The sequence below is a fragment of the Archocentrus centrarchus genome, chromosome 3 (genome assembly GCF_007364275.1).
Source record: "Archocentrus centrarchus isolate MPI-CPG fArcCen1 chromosome 3, fArcCen1, whole genome shotgun sequence".
NCBI lineage: Eukaryota > Metazoa > Chordata > Actinopteri > Cichliformes > Cichlidae > Archocentrus > Archocentrus centrarchus.
In genome coordinates this window covers 7,623,420-7,642,562 of record NC_044348.1, presented here as the reverse complement: position 1 = coordinate 7,642,562, position 19,143 = coordinate 7,623,420, and the positions used below count along the sequence as shown (strand labels likewise).

The following is a 19,143-nucleotide window of genomic DNA, read 5'->3' as shown; positions in this document are numbered from 1 at the left end:
GTTGTTCCTCAATCTCAGCCCGGCAACGTGTGCTAAAGGTGATTAGTGTGGGTGAGACCCTCCAAATCTCTCTATGAGGGCGGCCACAGCCCCAAACAGTCGACTGCATACTTTGAGCATACAGTCATTTTTTCTTTACTACAGCGAAATCTACAAGTGACAGGGTGCTGAAACCGAGGGGAGAAGTGCTGCAGCAGTTGTTATAGGCTGTTTACTGCCGACTATTTTCACTGCTCTTTCAGACACCTCTGCTTGAAGAGCATTAAAATAGCCACTGTTTTGCTACTTTCAGGCTTTGTTTTTAGCTTTTGTGAATTTGCCTTATTTACTTGTGAACATATTACATATAAAATTAAAGGGAGATACAATTTTAGGAAACTATCCAGATCTATTTGACCAATCGGGGAAAAAAGATGTTGGTGCCATACTGGCTGAAGATTAAAGAACTCTTATAAAGGCTGATAGCACCATCTTGTGGCTTAACCCTTCATCACCCAAGTGTCATACTTGGCCTTATTTTGTAATTTTGGCTGTAAAACAGTCTGAAATCATACTATCAGTGATTGCTTTTGATCTTTTTTTAATCAGAATAACCTCAGCTTTCAATATCTGGCAGTAATTTTATATTACTGTGTGTTAAGACAATGTAACAACAGTTTAAAATGAAAAAAAAAAAAAAAAACAGACGTTAATTTTTCAGGATTTTGTGTGCATTCTGGGGCCTGCACAGTAGATAGCACAGCAGTCCGTGTCCCTGACACCAGAGGTTCTTTTTGGGATAAACCTTGGTGGCTGAGGGGCCAGATCAGGGTCTGCTTCAGTTTTCCAGAGATAGCATGGTGACTGGCTGCGAACAGCATCCCCAGCAGGCCTAAATTAAATATTGCATACTTTAATGATAAAAACTATAAAAATGTAGAATAGCAGAATAAAAATGGAGATAGGTGAACTGAGTATGTAGAAAACAAAAATTCATAGACAATTGAAAGTCCTTTTGACAATCAAAACTAATAAAGTGAAGTCACAGATAAGAAAACATTTCACACAAGGCTGAAATGTGGCTTCAGCAAAGTTGCTGATTTTCTTATTTTACAAACTTCGATACATTCTCTTGTTTAGCTAGATCTGCTCCAGAAGAACTCGGTCCTTCAACCAGGTCACTTTCCTCCTCAATAAACCTTCTGGAAGGTTTCCTCTGTCTTTGACTTTTTCTTGATTTTTCTGTCTGTTCACACAGCAGTACCTTGGGGATGCTTTATGGTACTGTAATACACCAAATATCCCCGTAAAGTTTGTCTTCTCTTCTTCCTGAAACTGTTTGAATTTTCTCTGCAAGTAAATATTTGTTGTGCTGCTCTTATCTGGTTTTTACTGCACTACAAACTTCTTAAAGTATTTTTAAAAATAGCAAAGAAAACAAAATTAATATATACAAAATAAAACACTATTCCCTTAAAAGTAAATACTGTCCAGAGAGTGAGCTGCCTTGGTGGAGGTTTGAGGTCTGTGTGCCTCTTGTTTCTTCATATTTTGAAAATGGGCAATAGGTACAACATTTACAGACATGCAGAAATGCAGCATATAAGACAAAAAAATGGAGTTTGTACAATTCTAACAAGCTTGAAAGTCAATATTTGTTGTAACCACCTTTTATTCTTTAAGTAGTCTTCAGGAATAGTTCTCCAGGCTTCTTGAAGGACATTCAAAGCTCTTCTTTGGCTGCATTTTGTTCTGTTCTCTGTCCAGATGATCCCACGCTGCTTCAATAATGTTGACGTCTGGGCTGAGAAGGCCAATCCATGACTGATAATGTTCCACTGTGTGCTTGTCCTGACCTCCTCCAAAAATTTCAAAACTGGATTCCTCACTCCATCAGTCCAGTGTAATGTGGCACGCCTCAGCCTTCTCTCCCTGTTTCCCTTCCTGGCTTCTTGAGAGCCACCCTTCAACTGACAGCATTTCTGATGAGGCTTCAGTGAACAGTAGATGGACCAGCTGAAGGTCCAGATGCATCTCTCAGGTCTGTCAGGTCTTTGCTGGATTTTTTTCCCCCTATTTCTTAAAAACATAACTTTCAGATGCTGTTCATCTGCTGTAGATTTTAGTCCTGCCACTTCTTCTTTTGTCCTCCACTTGGTCCAGTTTCCACAGATTTTTTAATGGCACACTGCACACCATGCCTACATATGCCAAGTTTTCAGTTAATACCTTTTTTTTCTCCACTTTAAAATTATTCCATAAAAAGTAAACACTTTTCTTTAAGTTTTATACTTTCACAAATACAACAAAAACATGTAGTTACTGTAATGAAAATACAAAGGTAAAATACCAAATAATCATAAATAGTCCACTGAAGAGTAGTCACATGTGGTTATGAATTTAAATATTTACCCAAATTAGTCATGTTAGGCTATTTTATACTTAACAGGTTGTGTCACGTTCATTATAAAGACCATACAGCATTTTTTGTGTGAAAACTTACTTGAAAATAACTCTTCTGATAGCAAAGGTCGACAAGCCTTGTTTCAAACGAAGATTAAATTATAGATTTATTTGAGTTTTGTGATTTCTGAATTCAATCTGAAACAAATACAGAAACTCAACCTCAAATTCTGTGCAAACCCAAAACAGTGATGCTCATTTTGCTTCTTATTGTCATTTTATAGTCCAAAAATTAGCATCAGGGTTCATAGATTCTTACATGCTGTAAAATGCAGAATGTGTAATAATGTGTTATATAAATACACTAATCTGTTTTAACGATGTGATAACGTTTTAATGGTTTGATATTCACATCTTTTGACTAGGGTTAGATTTTCTGAGCCTTTCTTGAAAGTTGGTGGACGTATCCTGTAAACAGCTGGTAGTGTTTAACTTTAGTGAAACAGCCAGATTCAAGAGTGTTTAACTTCATCCTGCTGATTTTTACTGATTTTAGTGACTTTATGGAAGCACTCATTTCAAGATTCTTGATCTAAAGTTGCTGTTTACCATGTGTAGAAAGTTGAAATTTCTATACTGATCTTAAACAGGGACTTTAAAAAAAAAATGAAACATTTTCACAGAGTGAGTCTCACGCTAAGTTGCCTTCACGCTGCACCGTGTGAGCTCAGCCTGTGGAGTATAGTCAAAGCAAAGTACTGTGTGTGATTTCCTCTCTGCAGCAAATCATGTGTGCGGTGTTGTCTCAGAAATCTTACCAGAAAGCTTCTGACTCCATAATTCTTGTAAAACAGTCATAAAATCAACTTTTCCTGCTCCTGTTCTCAGTTCAGCTCTTACACACTACAGAACACGGGAATGTCCTGTAGTGTGTATGGGTGTATCCTGTAGTAAGACTGACTCTCGAAAGCTAAATGCAGTTATGTTTTGTACTAAGTAACCGTACAGCTCATAGTGGCAGTTGTGGCCGTGGAATGGTGGTTAGTTAAATAGTATTCTGTGGAGGCCATTTGAGTGCAGTGAACTCACTGTCGTGTTTGAGAAACCAGCTTGAGATGATTTAAACTTTGTGACGTGGCATGCTATCCTGCTGGAATCAGCCATCAGTAGCTGGGTACACTGTGGTCATAAAGGGATGGACACGTTCAGCAACATTACTCAGGTAGGCTGTTGTGCTTAAATGATACCCAGTTGGTACTAAGGGGCCCAAAGTGTGCGAATAAATCAGCCACCAGCCTGAACCTTAAATATAAGGCAGGATGGCTCCATGGTTTCATGTTGTTTATGTAAAATTCTGACACAACATCCAAACACTGCAACAGAAACTGAGACTGATCAGACCAGGAAACTTGTTTCCAATCTTCTGTTGTCTAATATTGGTGAGCCTGTGTGAACTGTAGCCTCAGTTTCCTGTTCTTAGCTGACAGGACTGGGCCCGGTGTGGTCTTCTGCTGCTGTAGCCCATCTGCTTCAAGGTTCTATGTACGTGTTCAAGATGCTCTTCTGCGTACCTTGGTTGTAGCACGTTGTTATTTAAGTTACCGTTGCCTTCCAGTCAGCTCAAAGCAGTCATTCAGACTCTTCTTCATTCTGATGCTCAGTCTGATCTTCAGCAGGTCATGTTGGCCATGTAAACATGCCTGAATGGACTCTGAGCTGATGCCACGTGTTTTGCTGCATTAAGGAGCAGTTGAACAGGTGTGCCTAATGAAGTGGTCAGTGAGTATATATGTATAACAACATATAACTTTGCAGGGCTTCAGAGGTTTTTGTAGTGTATGGAAAAAAAATGTTAATTTTCCATACAGCCAAGCAGTTCAGTTTAATGTTGTTGTGAATATGATCACAAATGAATGTTTTTGGTTTTATAAACATAATAACAATGTGGGGCGTGTTATAAGGAATAATTTATTTTGTGGTCACTGTAAGCTAATTCCATTAGGCTGATACCTTTTTGTTGTGGCATGAATTGTTTGGAATCCTTGGATGGACTGCAACACAATTTCAAAATAAAATTTTGTTTTTGTGGTTCGAGGTTTAACAACAAATAAATCACTGACAAAATCCAGTTTAATCACATCTGTAAAAGACCCAAAGATGTATTTAACCACACTTAATGGGGACCTAGATGGGGATTCTAGATACAAAGACCATTTCAGTTCCATATTCAGTATGCAACAAAAAATATGTGGGATGAAAAGTTAGTTTCTCAAGTTAAGCATGGGAAATGGGAGCAATAACAAAAGAAAATCAAAACTAATGAACACAAGACAAATATAGTATGTGGAAAAGGATTTGGAAAGTCTGCCAACCTTCTGGTTATTTCCTGCCAACACCAGAGACTGTGTTGAGACAGTGAGTAAATAATAGCAAACTGCCTGAGAGCGAGACAGGATGTTCTGCAGGCCAAAGGCTGTCATCAATACAGGCACCAGAAGAACGAAAAATAAAACACATGACAAGTGACAGCACACATGTTATAATGATCAAATAATGCTAAATTGTCCCAACGGTTTGGAAAAATTATGTCCAGTGTTTTCACAGATCTCGGCTGTTTTAATATTTTGGAAACCACTGCTAATTCTAAACCATGGATCTGGCTGTCTGTGAATGTTTGTGTGTTTGTAGGATTGGCTGTTTCAGGCACAGCTCACTGGTTCCAGAAACAATGGGCATCTGATTCTCCATGTGGAAGCGCACCAGGTGACCAACACTCAGAAATACCTGATCACGAGTCCGCACCTGGTCAAAAAAACACAACAAAAAAGAACAGAAAATAGGCTTAAAAGTTGCTTTTTCTCTCCTCTTTACATACTGTTTGAATTCCAGCAGCAGAACTCTACCTGTCCGTGTGGATCAACCAGCAGTAGGTGCCGAACAGTAGCTCCCTCCATACCACTGAGTACATATTGACCAGCAGCAGAGCTGCTCTCTCTGACCAGGAAATCCCCACTGCAGGTGAGAAGGGACTCTGCTTGCTCTCTTCCTAACCTGAGCAAGACACAAAATTACATGAGAGAGGGTGAGAGAGTCTGGCATTAGCAGACAAAGACACTTAATTTGGTATGTCACTGATAGGCAAACATGCACAGACGCTGATTGCCAACCTGCCATGAAACCATCCTTCTTCCTGGATCAGGTTCTGGACCCGGGTCTCAGTGAGAGGAGTGCATTGTTCAGTACTGACCTCAGACTGCACTAAATCTGATGGAGATTAGATAGATGAAGATTATAACAGCTGAAAAGTAATAGCTTTAAACATCCCTCATTGAATTATTCCACAAAAGGTCAAATTCCAGATTTTTATCAAACTCTAATCGCATCTTACTCTAACGATATCAACTCCAGATTCAACCAAGCGGAATTTAAACTCTGATTTGAGGCTGACTGATAACTGAGGTGTTTAGATGCCTGCATTTCCTCAGAGTGGGTTCTCTGAGCGTAAAGGATGGACTTTGTTCAAAGATAAGATATATGTATGCTATAAATGTGGTCCACCTGACTGACCTGCATCGGCACTGTTCTTGGGTTTTTGCCACTGACAGTTTTGATAGAGTTTAATGATCATTTCAACTAATGTTACAATTTGGATTAAGACATTTAGCTGAGTTTGACTAAATTATGCAAAATGTATTGTATTCACTCAGTACTGATGTTCAGCTTAAGTAAGATTCTCACTTCAGGACCATGAATATTATAATAGATGCCCAAGGCTTCATGTGATTCACATGTGCTGTTTTGGGGGATTGTGTTTTTATTAAATAAAGTGCGTTTGCTTCTGGATTATAGCGGCATGGAGGTCATAATTGTACTTATTACTTGAACACTCTTGGGTACTTAAATGTACTTTCTACCACAGAGAAACACACAAATATGCATACAGACACACACACATGCAGCACATGGACAAACTTAAACAGGGCTGGGATAATGGTGATTTTCACCTGTAGGTGGCGCTGGACTCTCATCTGTGATGGAGCAGTTCTCATACAGCGAGACCGGCCGAGACAAACAGACCTGCAACAGCACACGATGAGTCATGCACACAAGACACATATCTTTGCGTGTGCGTGTTTGCATGTCTGCATGTCTGTGTCCCTTTAGGGGCAATTGCGGTGGCAAAATTTTAGGTATGAGCAATTATGACATTCTGAGAATTCTGGGAAATGAAGTAAACCAGTGAGGTGCCGTTTGGCGAGAAGCAGCTCAAGTGTTTCTCATCAACAACATTTGTGCTCAATAAAGAGACCATAAATGTGTTAGTACACTGTGTGCCTGCCTCCATCATATTCAATTATGATGAGGTAATTACTAAATTCCCCATTTTTTTTTTCTTTTTTACATTTTCATCTTTTAACTGTCATTTACAAATCAGCCTGCTTTTAGCATTTACGGTGATCACTGGAGCCTGCTCAGATGATGGTATAGTATACACCACATCCTATATGATACAAGTTTAAATAACACAACCTCAGTATTTTGTAACATTATTATGTTTCATACTATAATGTGATCAACTATCATATAAAAGTAAACTAACTAAACTAGACTATCTTGAACTAAACTAGACTGTCTTCATGACAACTGAGCACTTTAAGAAATGCTGAAAAGCACCAAGAGATGTGGTTTAAAGCTTTGAAACAACAGTCTGGACCTTTCCTTTCTGGTCAAACTGTATTCAAGGTCACAAGCGCCAATGACTGTATGTCGTTTGTGTTTTGTTGCTACAGTTAAGTCTTACCCTGTGCATGTCAGCATCGTCTTTGCTCTCCTTCCCTGTGACCCGCAGGTCTTCTATTCCACCAGGGTCTCCTGGGGTCACGTTGTAGTAGTCACAGTGCTCACTGACTTCCCCTTCAAGCTTTGCCTTTTGGTCTGTTGTTATCTCCTCTGGGCACCATTTGTGACAGATTCGCAATGCTGTTCTGAATATAGAAATAGGCATAATGTTCAGGTATGGAAGCAAGGAAGGATGGAAGGAAGGAAGGAAGACGGGAGGAAAGAGAGAGAGCAAGATCTGCTGTGAAAAAGTATTTGCTCTGATTTCTTTCTTTTTTTTTTTTTTTTGCATATTTGTCACACTTAAATGTTTCAGATCATCAAACAAATTCTAATAGACAAAGATAACGTGCGTAAATACAAAATGCAGTTTTTTAATGCTGATTTCATTTATTAAGGGAAAAATTTATCCAAACCTACCTGGCCCTGAGTGAAAAAGTAATTGCCTCCTAAACCTAATAATTATTTTTAATTCAGGTTTGCGGCATGAACGGCCTGTTTAAGGTCATGCCAAAACATTTTATTTTAAGATTTAAGTCCAGACTTTGACTGGACCACTTCAAAACCTGCATTTTGTTTTTTGAGCCATTAAGTGGTGTGTGCTGGTGTGTTTCAGATCACTGTCCTACTGCATAACCCAAGTGTGCTTGAGCTTCAGGGCGCGAACTGATGGCCGGACATTCTCCTTCAGGATTTTCTGGTAGAAAGCAGAATTCATGGTTCCATGTTTGATTGTTGGTCTGGTGTTCTTTTTATGCTGTTTTAGTTTTATGTAGCTCTAACGGATCTCAAACCTTCCAAAAAGTTTGTCAGTCAACAGAATATTTTCCCTAAAGTTTTGGGGATCATCAAGATGTTTTTTTTTTTTTAGGCAAATGTGAGAGGAGCCTTTGTGTTCTTTTTGGTCAGCAGTAGTTTTCTCCTTGGAACTCTCCCATGGATGCCATATTTGTCCAATCTCTTTCTTATTGTTGAATCATGAACTTTGACCTAAAGTGAGGCCTGCAGTTCTTTAGATGTTGTTCTGGGTTCATTTGTGTCCTCCTGGATGAGCCGTTGAGTCACTCCTGGAATAATTTTGGCAGGCCGGTCACTCCTGGGAAGGTTCACCACTCTTCCAAGTTTTCTCCATTTGTGGATGACGGCTCTCATCGTGATTCACTGGAGTCCCAAAGCCTTAGAAATGGCTTTGAAACCCTTTTCCAGACTGACAGACGTCAGTGCCTTGGTTTCTCAGCTGTTCCCTTAGACCGTGGCATGATGTTTTGCTGTTTGAGATCTTTTAGCCTGCTTCACTTTGTCAAACAGGTTCTATTTAAGTGATTTCTTGATACAGCAGGTCTGGCAGTAATCAGTGCTGGGTGTGGCTGGTGAAATTGAACTTACTTTTTCACACAGGGCCAGGTAATAAACTGCATTTTGTATTTACTCTGCAGTGTATACAAATATAATCATATATATATATATATACATACATTCACCTACACATATACATGCATGTGCACTGAAATTCATCCTGCATAATCTTTATTTTATATTTAAAAATTCTACTTTTATGATAATATTTACGTAAATACACACACGCAAATATGTAATTCATATTCACATACATACATATAGGCATACTAAGAGATTTAACCTGGAACTGGTGGACAGGAGTGATGGTGTTTGGCTGAGAAGTTGGCGGAAGCGAGTCTCAAAGGCCCAGCCGATGCTGTTGATAACCTCAGTGGCCTGACCCTCGGGACACTCCAGGATGTGACAGGCTACCAGAGAGAGACAGAGACAAATATCGTTTTCATAACAATCAGTAAATCAAGTGTGTAAGGCCAGCTCATAGCAAACTCAAAACTGTCCCTCGTACCTCTCTCATTGGCAAGGTCTTTAGCTACGTAAGCAATGTGATCTGCCATGTCCTGTAAACAGATTGAGAGAACAAAAAACCAATAAAAGGCATGACTACAAATCTTAAGAATTACAAATGCAGAAAACCGACTCAATAGACTTTTTCCATGTGGATTTCTTTTTTCTTTTTTCAAAAGATACTTTAAAAGTGCTGTTTTTATTTTTATTTCTATGTTTATGTATGTTTAGATTTAGATTTTTGCATTTTCAGTTAATGCTCATCCATGTTCTGTTCTGTCTGATGGCTTCAGCCTCACGCTAATACAAGAGCAGCGTCAGCTGAATATGTTTCACCATAAAGCTTCTGTGACAGATTGATTTTAATTCCCTTTGCTATCTTCCATGTGCCCAAGCCAACTGAGCAGAGGCTTAGAGCACACTACAAGATTAGTATGGCTAATTAATTAAAAACAGTGAGCTATAATCCTATCCACAGCTTTGCTGGTGTTGTCTTTCCCAGAGAGTAACTACCTTATTTTCTCTAATCTTTAGTCAAAGTATCCACACAGTATTAAACAAAATATTACTGCACAAGATTTTTAGTGAATCTTTGTTTGAGCAGAAAAAGCCAACCAAAGTCCAGCAGTTAGTTTGACCCAGACAGCAGCTAATAACCTACATGCCCCGCAGACTGTTCTGCATTGATTTTTATGTTCATTATAGACATTTAGGAAACAGGAAATATTTACTCAGCCTGAATAACCTGAATTCATGTGGAACGTGGAAATATGTGGGCACAGAGGGAAACAAATTAAGAAGGATAGATCTGAGTAATTAGTCTGATAAGCACTTGGTGAGGTGTAAAGATGATAAAAGCAGCCAGCTCTGATGAGTGTGTAAGTCACAGGAAAGGACTGCATGATTTGTTGCTTTTAGCAATTAATATGCCTAAGAATTACATTCAGGAGTGGTAACTAAACCAGATTAAGGGTAAATTAGTAAACAGACACATTTATTAAATGAAAGAGTAACCCTCAAGAGTAAACTCACCACAGTCACATGATTAATCAGTGATATACTTCTAACAGGAAAAATTTATTTTAAATCTGCCACCTCTTTTATACAGTACTGTGCAAAAGTCTTGAGTCATCCCCGGTTTCCTTCTTGTCCTTTTTTAAACTGATCTTGAGCAGCAGTTCTCCAGCTTTCTGAAGGTCTATCAAAGTGTTTCTTTGGACATCGGCTGCTTTTTCACTCATTTTCAGTGTAGTCCTCGTACCTGAGCATTTTCAGAGGAATGTTTTTTTGTTGAGCCACTTAACACTAACCTATGAATTATTCATGCATAAAAAGCCACCTAACTCAAGGGATGACCCAGTGTTATGTCTACACATAACAGACAACTTAGCAAAGAACCAATTTTAAATTTGTTCCATTTCTTTAGTTGAATCTACAAAAATGCTAAAGATAAAACAGTTTGAGGCTCTAAATAGTATTTTGCACCAACAAGGTCATTCCCAAAGAGCTATTTACTGAAAACGGCCTATTTTGACATAGTGTGCAGTGTGTCCTTCAAAAATGTGAGGAAACTGGACAAGTGGAGGACAAGGGAAAAAGTAGCGGGACTAAAAAAGAAAATATCCACAGCAGATGAAGAGTATCTGCAAATCATGTCCTTAAGAAACAGGAAAAATCCAACAAATCCACCTGAGAGATGCATCTGGCCCTTCAGCTGATCCATCTGCTGTTCACTGAAGTCTCAACAGAAATGTCTCAGTGGAAGGATGGCCCTCAGGAAACCATTCTTCAGGAAGGGAAACAGGGAGAAAAGGCTGACGTATGCCACATTATACAACAACTGGACTGGAAATCAGTGGCAACAGGTCTGATGGAGTGATGAATCCAAATTTGAAATTTTTGGTTCAAATCATCATAATTATGTATGGGGGAACGTAGGAGAGAAGTACAACAGTGAGTGTCTATAGCCATCTGTAAAACATGGTGGAGGCTCTGTCATAGTTTGGGGCTGCATTTCAGCCAGCGGTGTTGGAAATCCCATCAAAATCAACAGATTTATGAAAACAAAAATGTACCATCAGATTTTGATCCACCATGCAAAAAACATCTGGAAAGTATCTGATTGGCAGTGGATTCATTTTGAGCTCAAACTCAGTGCCAGTACAGCAAAAGCATACCTGGAACACTATCAGTCTGGGATTAACCTCCCCAGAGCCTGAACCTCAACATTATTGAAGCAGTGTGGGATCATCTATACAGAGAACAGAACAAAAGGCAGCCAACATCCAAAGAAGAGCTTTGAATGTCCTTTAAGAAGCCTGGAGAACTATTCCTGAAGACTGCTTAAAGAAATGAGAAGAAAGCTGCCTCAGCGAGTTCAGGCTGTAAGAATAAAGGTGGTCACACCAAATATTGACTTTCAAGCTCCTTAGAATCATACAAACTCTGTTTTTGTCTTATATGCTGTATTTCCATGTATGCTTACAAATGATTTTTTTTTTTAATTGCTGCACCTATTTCCCATTTTCCTAGCAAATCATAAAGAAATGAGGGAGTGACTCAAAACTTTTTCACAGTACTGTAGATTATTAGTTATTTTTGCAGTGGTGCAGTGTAACAACAAAGGGTGCCACGGTGACACAAGTAGACAACAATACATGGAAAAGTGACTGCAGTCAAACACAGTGTAAGCTTTAAAGCCTTAAGGAAAGTGATTCTCAGACTTTTCTGGTGTGCACCATTTTTTTTTTGCCCCACTTCTGAAACATAAAAAAAAAGTTTACACCCCTACTCCCCAGTTGTTATCAAATAATAATAATAATGACATATACAAGTTAAATTTAATGAAATAAAGGTCAGTATAATACCCACAGCAAACTCTGATTTCTTTAATTTCCCTACATAAATCATATTCATTACACTTAATCAGAAGGAAATTTATATAGTTTTTACATAGTTATTTTTTACCAAAGTTTGAAGTTTCACTTGTAACCTGCTTTAGTAATTACAGACCAATGAAAAGACTACAATAATCAAGAGATGGGGCAGGAAATGATTTAATCCTCCATAAATGGAAGTAAACCATGCAATAATCAGACTAAATCAAATTACTCACTGTGTGTGTGATTGTACTCAAGCTACCCTGTTTGTGTCCCTGTGTGATTATGAACATGTACGAGGGAAACATTTGAGAATATGAACATACTGAGTCTCCACCAGAGGCAAATGAAATGGTCTGCATGGGGTGGTGGGCAATCTTCTGTGAAAGAGAAAAGAGGAAATGATATAATAGCAGGGAAGATTTGTGGTCAATAAACCTGACATGAGGCTGTTATAATGCTGAGGCTGTCACCTGTAAGGAGGAGGCAGCAATCAGAGTCATGCTCTCTGTGGAGACAGTGAGGATGATCCTGCTCCCAGAAAACTGCAGGTTGGTTTGACCCAGAACAGAAGACAGTGCCTTGCAAACAGGCTGATGAATACAAAAAATCACTGTTATTCCAGTTGAATGCATCAGAGAGAGACCGAGACTGTGTGTGTGTGTGTGTGTGTGTGTGTGTGTGTGTGTGTGTGTGTGTGTGTGTGTGTGTGTGTGTGTGTGTGTGTGTGTGTGTGTGTGTGTGTGTGTGTGTGCATGATCCTTACCCTTTTAGTTTTCACTGCTGTTTTGACCGATGTTCTCATACAAAGTCTGCTGATTGCCTCTCTGCACACATAAACACACACACACGTAGATCATAAGCATGTACATATTCAGACCCACAAGCACATACACACAGTAACACAGAGATAGCTTTGTATGTGATCTGGTATGCCCTACTGACATGTGATGTGGCATGTGAGAGCAAGGAAACGATACTCATCTACATTATTTGCACTGCAGGAAGAATATAAATATACTTAAGCACAATACTGTACAGTATATTTTGGGGTATATGTGGTTATTTTATACTTGTTTTATCAGATAGATAGATAGATAGATAGATAGATAGATAGATAGATAGATAGATAGATAGATAGATTCAACCCAGCCACAGGGGGTCACAAAAGGGGATTTTTGTATTAGGAAGGGCATCCAGCATAAAAGCTTGGTCAAATCAAGCATGGGGATCATAAAGAATGATGTGAACACACACTTCAAGAAGAACTCGGGAAACACAGGGTGGCTTATAAGAGTGGAGGAAGATGTGCACAGATGGACCCCATCTTATACAGAAGGTGCAATCTGAAAGTGGTAGGAGACTGCAAGATAGATAGATAGATAGATAGATAGATAGATAGATAGATAGATAGAACTTTATTGGCATACAACATACATTGTACATATAACGAAATTTCGTTCAGAACAGCCATCCACAGAACAGACAAGACTAACATAGGGAGATGGTGTCCTCAGCCGCAGCCACACTGGCGCCGCTGGTGGTGGCCGGTGAGAATGTAGCTAGGCGGCATTGGATGGTAGTCTTTAGGATGGCTTTGGACATCAAGAAAAGTAAGTGCATGAAGGCAGATGCAAAGATTAAATGAAAAAGAAGCTAAAGAAGGAGGAATGTTGCACAGGGTTCAGGGAGGAGTTGAGACGGGCTCTGGGTGGTAGGGAAGAGTTACCAGATGAGTTGTAGTGCTGAGGGAAACTGCCAAGAAGGGGTTTGGTGTATCCTCTGGAGAGAGGAAAGAGGACAAGTAGATTTGGTGGTGGATTGAGAAAGTACAGGAAAGCATTCAAAGGAAGAGGTTAGCAATGAAAAGGTCAGATAGTCAGAGAGAGCGGCCAAAGAAAGAACAAAAAAAGAAGAAGAAGAGGAGGAGGAGGAGGAGGAGGAGGAGTAGCAGGGGACAGTTTTAAGGTTTGCCCCAGTCCATCTTAAATTAGGTCAGGCTCAAAGAAGGTACTGCAGCAGTCTTTATGAATCTTGTTTTTTCCATTTTTGTTTGTTTGCTTATTGCATGGCATATTTTTAACTTGCATTTGTGGCTCAGGTGTGTTCACTGGCAGTAGTTTTTAGATGTTCTCCTGAGTCCACACATTGATTTCCATTAGAAAATCATGTCTATTTTTAATGCAGTGCTGCCTGAGGGCTTGAAGATCACACCCTTTCAATATTGGTTTTTGGCCTTGTCCTTTGCTAGTGCCTCTCTGGCTTCTTGGAATCCTTTAATGATATGATGAAATCCTCCATTTTTTTTACAATTTTGTATTTAGAAACATTATTAAATTGCTGAGCTATTGCCAGCGCCCATGTGGTCTTACAGAGTTACGAAACCCTCCTTGTCTTGATTTATAAGAACTCTAACCAGTTGCAAAATGTGTTGTTTATTGTGCTGTTTTTGTTTTGATTTTTTTTATTCAGATTTCTTGTAATTTATACGCTCATCAGTTTTAATGTGAAACTTTAATCTGAAACATAAATTGTACTTCTAAAGGTAGCTTGCAGTTATCAATGTAATGAAAGAAAAATACGGACAAAAAAAATATGACTAGATTAGTTGATGAAAAACTGCCATCTGCACCATTAAAGCAGTGACACTTCAAAATATTCCTGGTATGTTTCTTTCGAATTAAGTCAATCTGAGCTGATATTGTATCTCTGACGCTTGGGTCAGCGAGGGCAAAGCATGCAAACACCTCCCTACACACACAAAAGTAACATGCCACTACCTAGGAAGCAATGCAGATTTCCAGGAAGACCTTTTCTTCTTAAAAAACACACGGTATGAACTGGATTGAGGTCTGTCTCCCTCTCTCTCTTATAATAAGACTGAGGGATAATTAGGAGGAAATTTATCTAATTAGATTTTCTGCTCCATCATTCAACAGCGCTGCTGTAAACAGAGGAGGCTGTGTTATGGCATCCTGCACTAGAATTTCAATATCAAATGATGGGGAGAAAGCCCCGGTTTATGAAATATTATACATTTAATTTGATTTCCCTATTTGAAACATTTTAAAATAAGCTACACATGGCTAGCTTGGCAAATATATGATGAATGAATTTAGGGTAAAGCAATTTTGCCTTTGCATTTTTTCTTGTCTGTGAATATGCAAAACATCAACTCATACATATGTTATACCCCCACGCAGTTAGATGTTCATGTATTATATGCTTATATCTGTATATTCATATTTGTGTGCGTGTGTGTGTGTGTGTGTGTATGGGGGGGGGGGCAGAGAGGACCTCCTACCGTGTGACTTGCATTCTTGTATCAAAGTCAAGGGTTCTCATGGACTGGGTCACTTCCACACTACCCATGTACTGGGGAAACACACAGAAAAACATGAGAAAATGTGTAATAATAGCAATAACAATAACAATAATAATAACAATGCTTAAAGAGTTTTGCCAGGACTGAAAAACTAACTACACCCTTACAGTATCTATAGGAATAAAGAGGGTAAGAAGCAGCCAGGTGTTGCTAATCAAAGGCACCTGATTAATTGATCATCAGCAATTTTGAGCAATAAAAGTAAAATATTTAGGCAGTTTGGTGATCTGGAACATTCAGGTGTGTGTTGACACAAGGCCACATTCTTCTCATGAGTGGACATCCCAGCAAAGGTCAGACGGTGCAGTGCTCAGAGAAACTGCAAAAAGAGCTACATCTCACACTCTACAGGCCTCAGCATGTTAAATGTTAAAGTTAGAGAAAGACGGCTTATTTGATTTCTAAAATGAACGTGGCAGCACAGTTTAGGTTTGCAAAGTGGCATCTGAACAAACTACGATGCTTTTGGAACAATGTCCTTTGGACAGATGAGACCAAATTGGAAATCTGCAGCCACAGGACCAAGACACCTTGCTGTCATCGAGTCAACCATGAACTCCTCTGGTTACCAAAGTTTTCCAGAGTCAAATGTGAGGCCATCGGTTTTACAGCTGAAGCTTGGCTGAAATCGGGTCATGCAACAGGCCAATGATCTCAAGCACTTCAGCAAATCTACAACAGAATTGCTGAAAAAGAAAAGTCCAGACCTCAGCTCAACTGAAATGCTGTGGTAGGATCTTTAACAGAGCTGTGCATGAATGAATGCCCACAACCCTGAATGAACTAAAGCAATACTGTAAAGTAGAGTGGGCTCAAATTTTTCCACAACGATGACAGACTGATGAAGTCATAGAGAAAATGATTACTTCAAGGTATTGCTGGCTTAAACTTTGTATCTAATTGTGACCAGACTACCCATGAAATCAGTAAAGTCTCAAGCTTATACAAAAGTTTTTACCCCAGCAAGTGAACAAAAAGTAAAGGACTGCTGAGTGGGACAGTATTATATATTAACACACACCAGGAGATTATAACAAAGGTGTAATGTTTTATAGTCTTATTTTAGCCAATCAGAGCAACACAAATCAGAGCTGAGGTAAATGTTGACACAAGTATCTGACTATAGAAAGATGTGGAGACCACAGAAAAGTAACTAATGCAGCCACGCAGTATTCAGGCCATGTGCTCAGATACACTTTGACATGTCCCCCCTTCTACTGGCTACGAGCTTCAGTATCGCAGACCCCATAGGCTGGAGGCAGGATGAGTAAGTCCATTGATAAAATCCAGACTTAAATCAATATATGTATATGTGGGTGGGGTGAGTGGGCGGAAGCATAATATATGTATGTGCTTGTTTATTGAGGACAGTCAGACAGTCCATTCTCATTTCCAGCTCACAGACCCATGTGCATGCACCCCTGCAATCAGGACAACATGGGGTCTGCCCTAGGACAGCAATGCTGATGCTGAATACATTCACACACATAACAGGACTGAACTAGAGGGAGGCAGAGAGCTAGGATGAGTCACTACTGCCTACACAGGAAGCTCTAAGTGAGGGGGGGGAGTGACTGTGAGTGTGACAGTGTGGATAGAGCAGAGAGTGTGTGCATATGTGTATTTTCTATATTCATGAGTGTCTTTGTTTTAGCACTGGCAGGAGACAAACTATGTATTTCAACACTGCTGGAATCTGGGATATATTGAGGTTATGTGCACTTTCTTGCATAGTGTAAAGGAGCTTACATGACATTTTAGCGATTTCCAAATATAAAGAATTTGAGACAAATTATTAAAGTGAAGAACATTAATTAGTTAGTTGGGCAAGTTGAAGTCTGCCATAAAACGAATGAAGATCCTGTTTACTGTTATCGTGCACATGTGTGGGGAGAGGTACCTTGATGTGATGGTGAACCATTGTGCTTCCTGTCCCCACCACTGTACGGTCATCTTCTGCAGAGGAAGTCTTCACACAGCACAGGCCGGCTTTGTGATGTGAGCAGGGAGGACAGCCAGGGTTCCAGGGAAGGCTGGCCATCCGATGTAGTGTGATGGGTCTTTTTGTGCAGCGCAAAGCAGGGTGAGTTAGGTCTTGACCAGTGGACATGGGTGCATTGAGGGAAGGGTGGCTGCAAAATCTCTCACTGCTTCCTGAGCCCCACTCTGTTCTGGACAAGGTTTTGTCAGTAAGGGCACTGATGCTTCTGCCCCTGGTCATGTTTGTCTGTTCTTTTATGCCCTGCCAGGAAATAGGGCTTTGCAGTCGGATGTTGGCCATGCGGGGGATGAAGTCCCTCAGGGTGGATGGTCCATGTTGTGTAGGCATCCCTGGTCCCAGCTGAGCAAAGTCAGAGTCTAAGCAAAGGTCCCGCTTTAGTGGCAACATTCTCCGGGGGTTTTCCTCCAGAGACGTTGGCGAATCGTTGCGCAGTCGACTGTATTTAGTACGCTTCAGCATACCTGTATAAGATGAAAGAGGAAAGTGTCAGAATCAGACACTATGATTATGCACTATGAGCACTGTGATTTTCATTGTACTGATTATGTCAGTGATGATCACAAAAGTGACCTGCCTGGTAAGAGTCCTGTCTGTGCTTTGAACCTGGGTAAGGTTTGCTCTCTCATAATCAGTAAACAGGGCAAAGGAGAACACTGAAAGAAATCAAAAAATGAATAGAGGAAAACTTGAAATTTAAGTCACAATCAAGGTTTGACTAAAGATTTCTGGTAAAAGGAGATAAAGAAGTAACATCAGGCTGCTGATCTTCTGAAAACTATCTTAGCGTCTGTCACACTCTGTCCTCAGATCATTTAAAGGGAGCCCTACTGCGCAGATTCAACTCACCAATGTGGGACTGGGGGAAGTCCTGTTAAGTCTAAAGTCTTGTCTGCTCCATCTAGTCATGCAGAGTACAGTCCCATCCTACTGACCCGCACACTTTCTCAGTCAGTTGCCAGGCTCCCGGCTGTGCTTCACCTTCGTGTCAACTTTCTTCCCCCTCTGTCTTTTCTTTCTGAGGTGCAGCAGAATTGTGCAGCTTGTATGAATGAACTTTCTCTTTTTTTATGAATGAGAGGCTCTTGCTCACTTCCTCCGTCTCTCTATGACGCTACATGCAGATGCATGTGTGAATGGAGCAGAGGAGAGATTGACAGACGGCCCCCAAGGCTCTCTTTCCCCTCCCTCATCCATAAACTACCATCCAATCACAGGCGGGCAGGGTGACTCATGCTGTGCACACACACACACACACACACATATTCGCACTCAGTTATACACTGAAGCAGAGCCAATGGAGTACATGAGTGCTCCATTCCTCTCCTTCTAACATGACTTCCACCTTAGTGATGCAGTTCAAATGTTTTATAAATGAATTATCATTAATTTGGCTTGGTTGCCTCTTTGGAAAATGGAATTTTATCACTGGTGCTGTGACTGGCTTGATTTACACAATAAAATACACCCCATAGTGCATGCATTGTTCAAATTAACACACAAGAGGAAGGAGATTTAACTCAAGCATTTGCATTTCCCTGTGATCCCGATCAGAGCAATATGCCAGGCTCCGTTTAAAGAGTGTTTTACATACTGGCCTTATTTCTGATCAAAAGATTATTGTCTTGCAGCAGTGCCTCCATGATCTAGAATTCCACAAATTAAAGTGCGTGGCTTTACCTTTTTTCACTAATTACTTTTTTTAACTAATTACACACCAGTAGCTACTGTAAAAGCGCTAGCTATGCTAAATTAATTAAAAAAAAAAAAAAGACTAGATAATATTCTAATCTGAG

General features: G+C 39.8%; 1 protein-coding gene across 1 annotated transcript; it reads right to left on the bottom strand.

Annotated features, from left to right (window-relative positions):
• Positions 1-4,566: 4,566 nt before the first annotated feature.
• On the bottom strand, positions 4,567-17,809 carry LOC115778121 (SHC-transforming protein 4). The gene is made up of 12 exons (XM_030726159.1): positions 17,249-17,809; positions 15,268-15,338; positions 12,730-12,790; positions 12,437-12,556; positions 12,290-12,343; positions 9,086-9,137; positions 8,861-8,987; positions 7,184-7,367; positions 6,387-6,459; positions 5,550-5,646; positions 5,286-5,433; positions 4,567-5,184 (listed from the first exon to the last, which is right to left on the bottom strand). Exons 1-12 carry the CDS (start codon positions 17,807-17,809, stop codon positions 5,026-5,028), a joined length of 1,707 nt encoding a protein of 568 aa, XP_030582019.1. The 3' UTR covers positions 4,567-5,025.
• Positions 17,810-19,143: the final 1,334 nt, after the last annotated feature.

Excerpts from the sequence above, each read along its gene's own strand:
- LOC115778121 (XM_030726159.1), bottom strand. The coding sequence starts at position 17,809 with ATGCTGAAGCGTACTAAATACAGTCGACTGCGCAACGATTCGCCAACG. Across the intron at positions 8,988-9,085 it reads AGACCTTGCCAATGAGAGAG|CCTGTCACATCCTGGAGTGT; the intron begins GTACGAGGGACA and ends TCTCTCTGGTAG. Across the intron at positions 6,460-7,183 it reads ACGATGCTGACATGCACAGG|GTCTGTTTGTCTCGGCCGGT; the intron begins GTAAGACTTAAC and ends GTGCTGTTGCAG.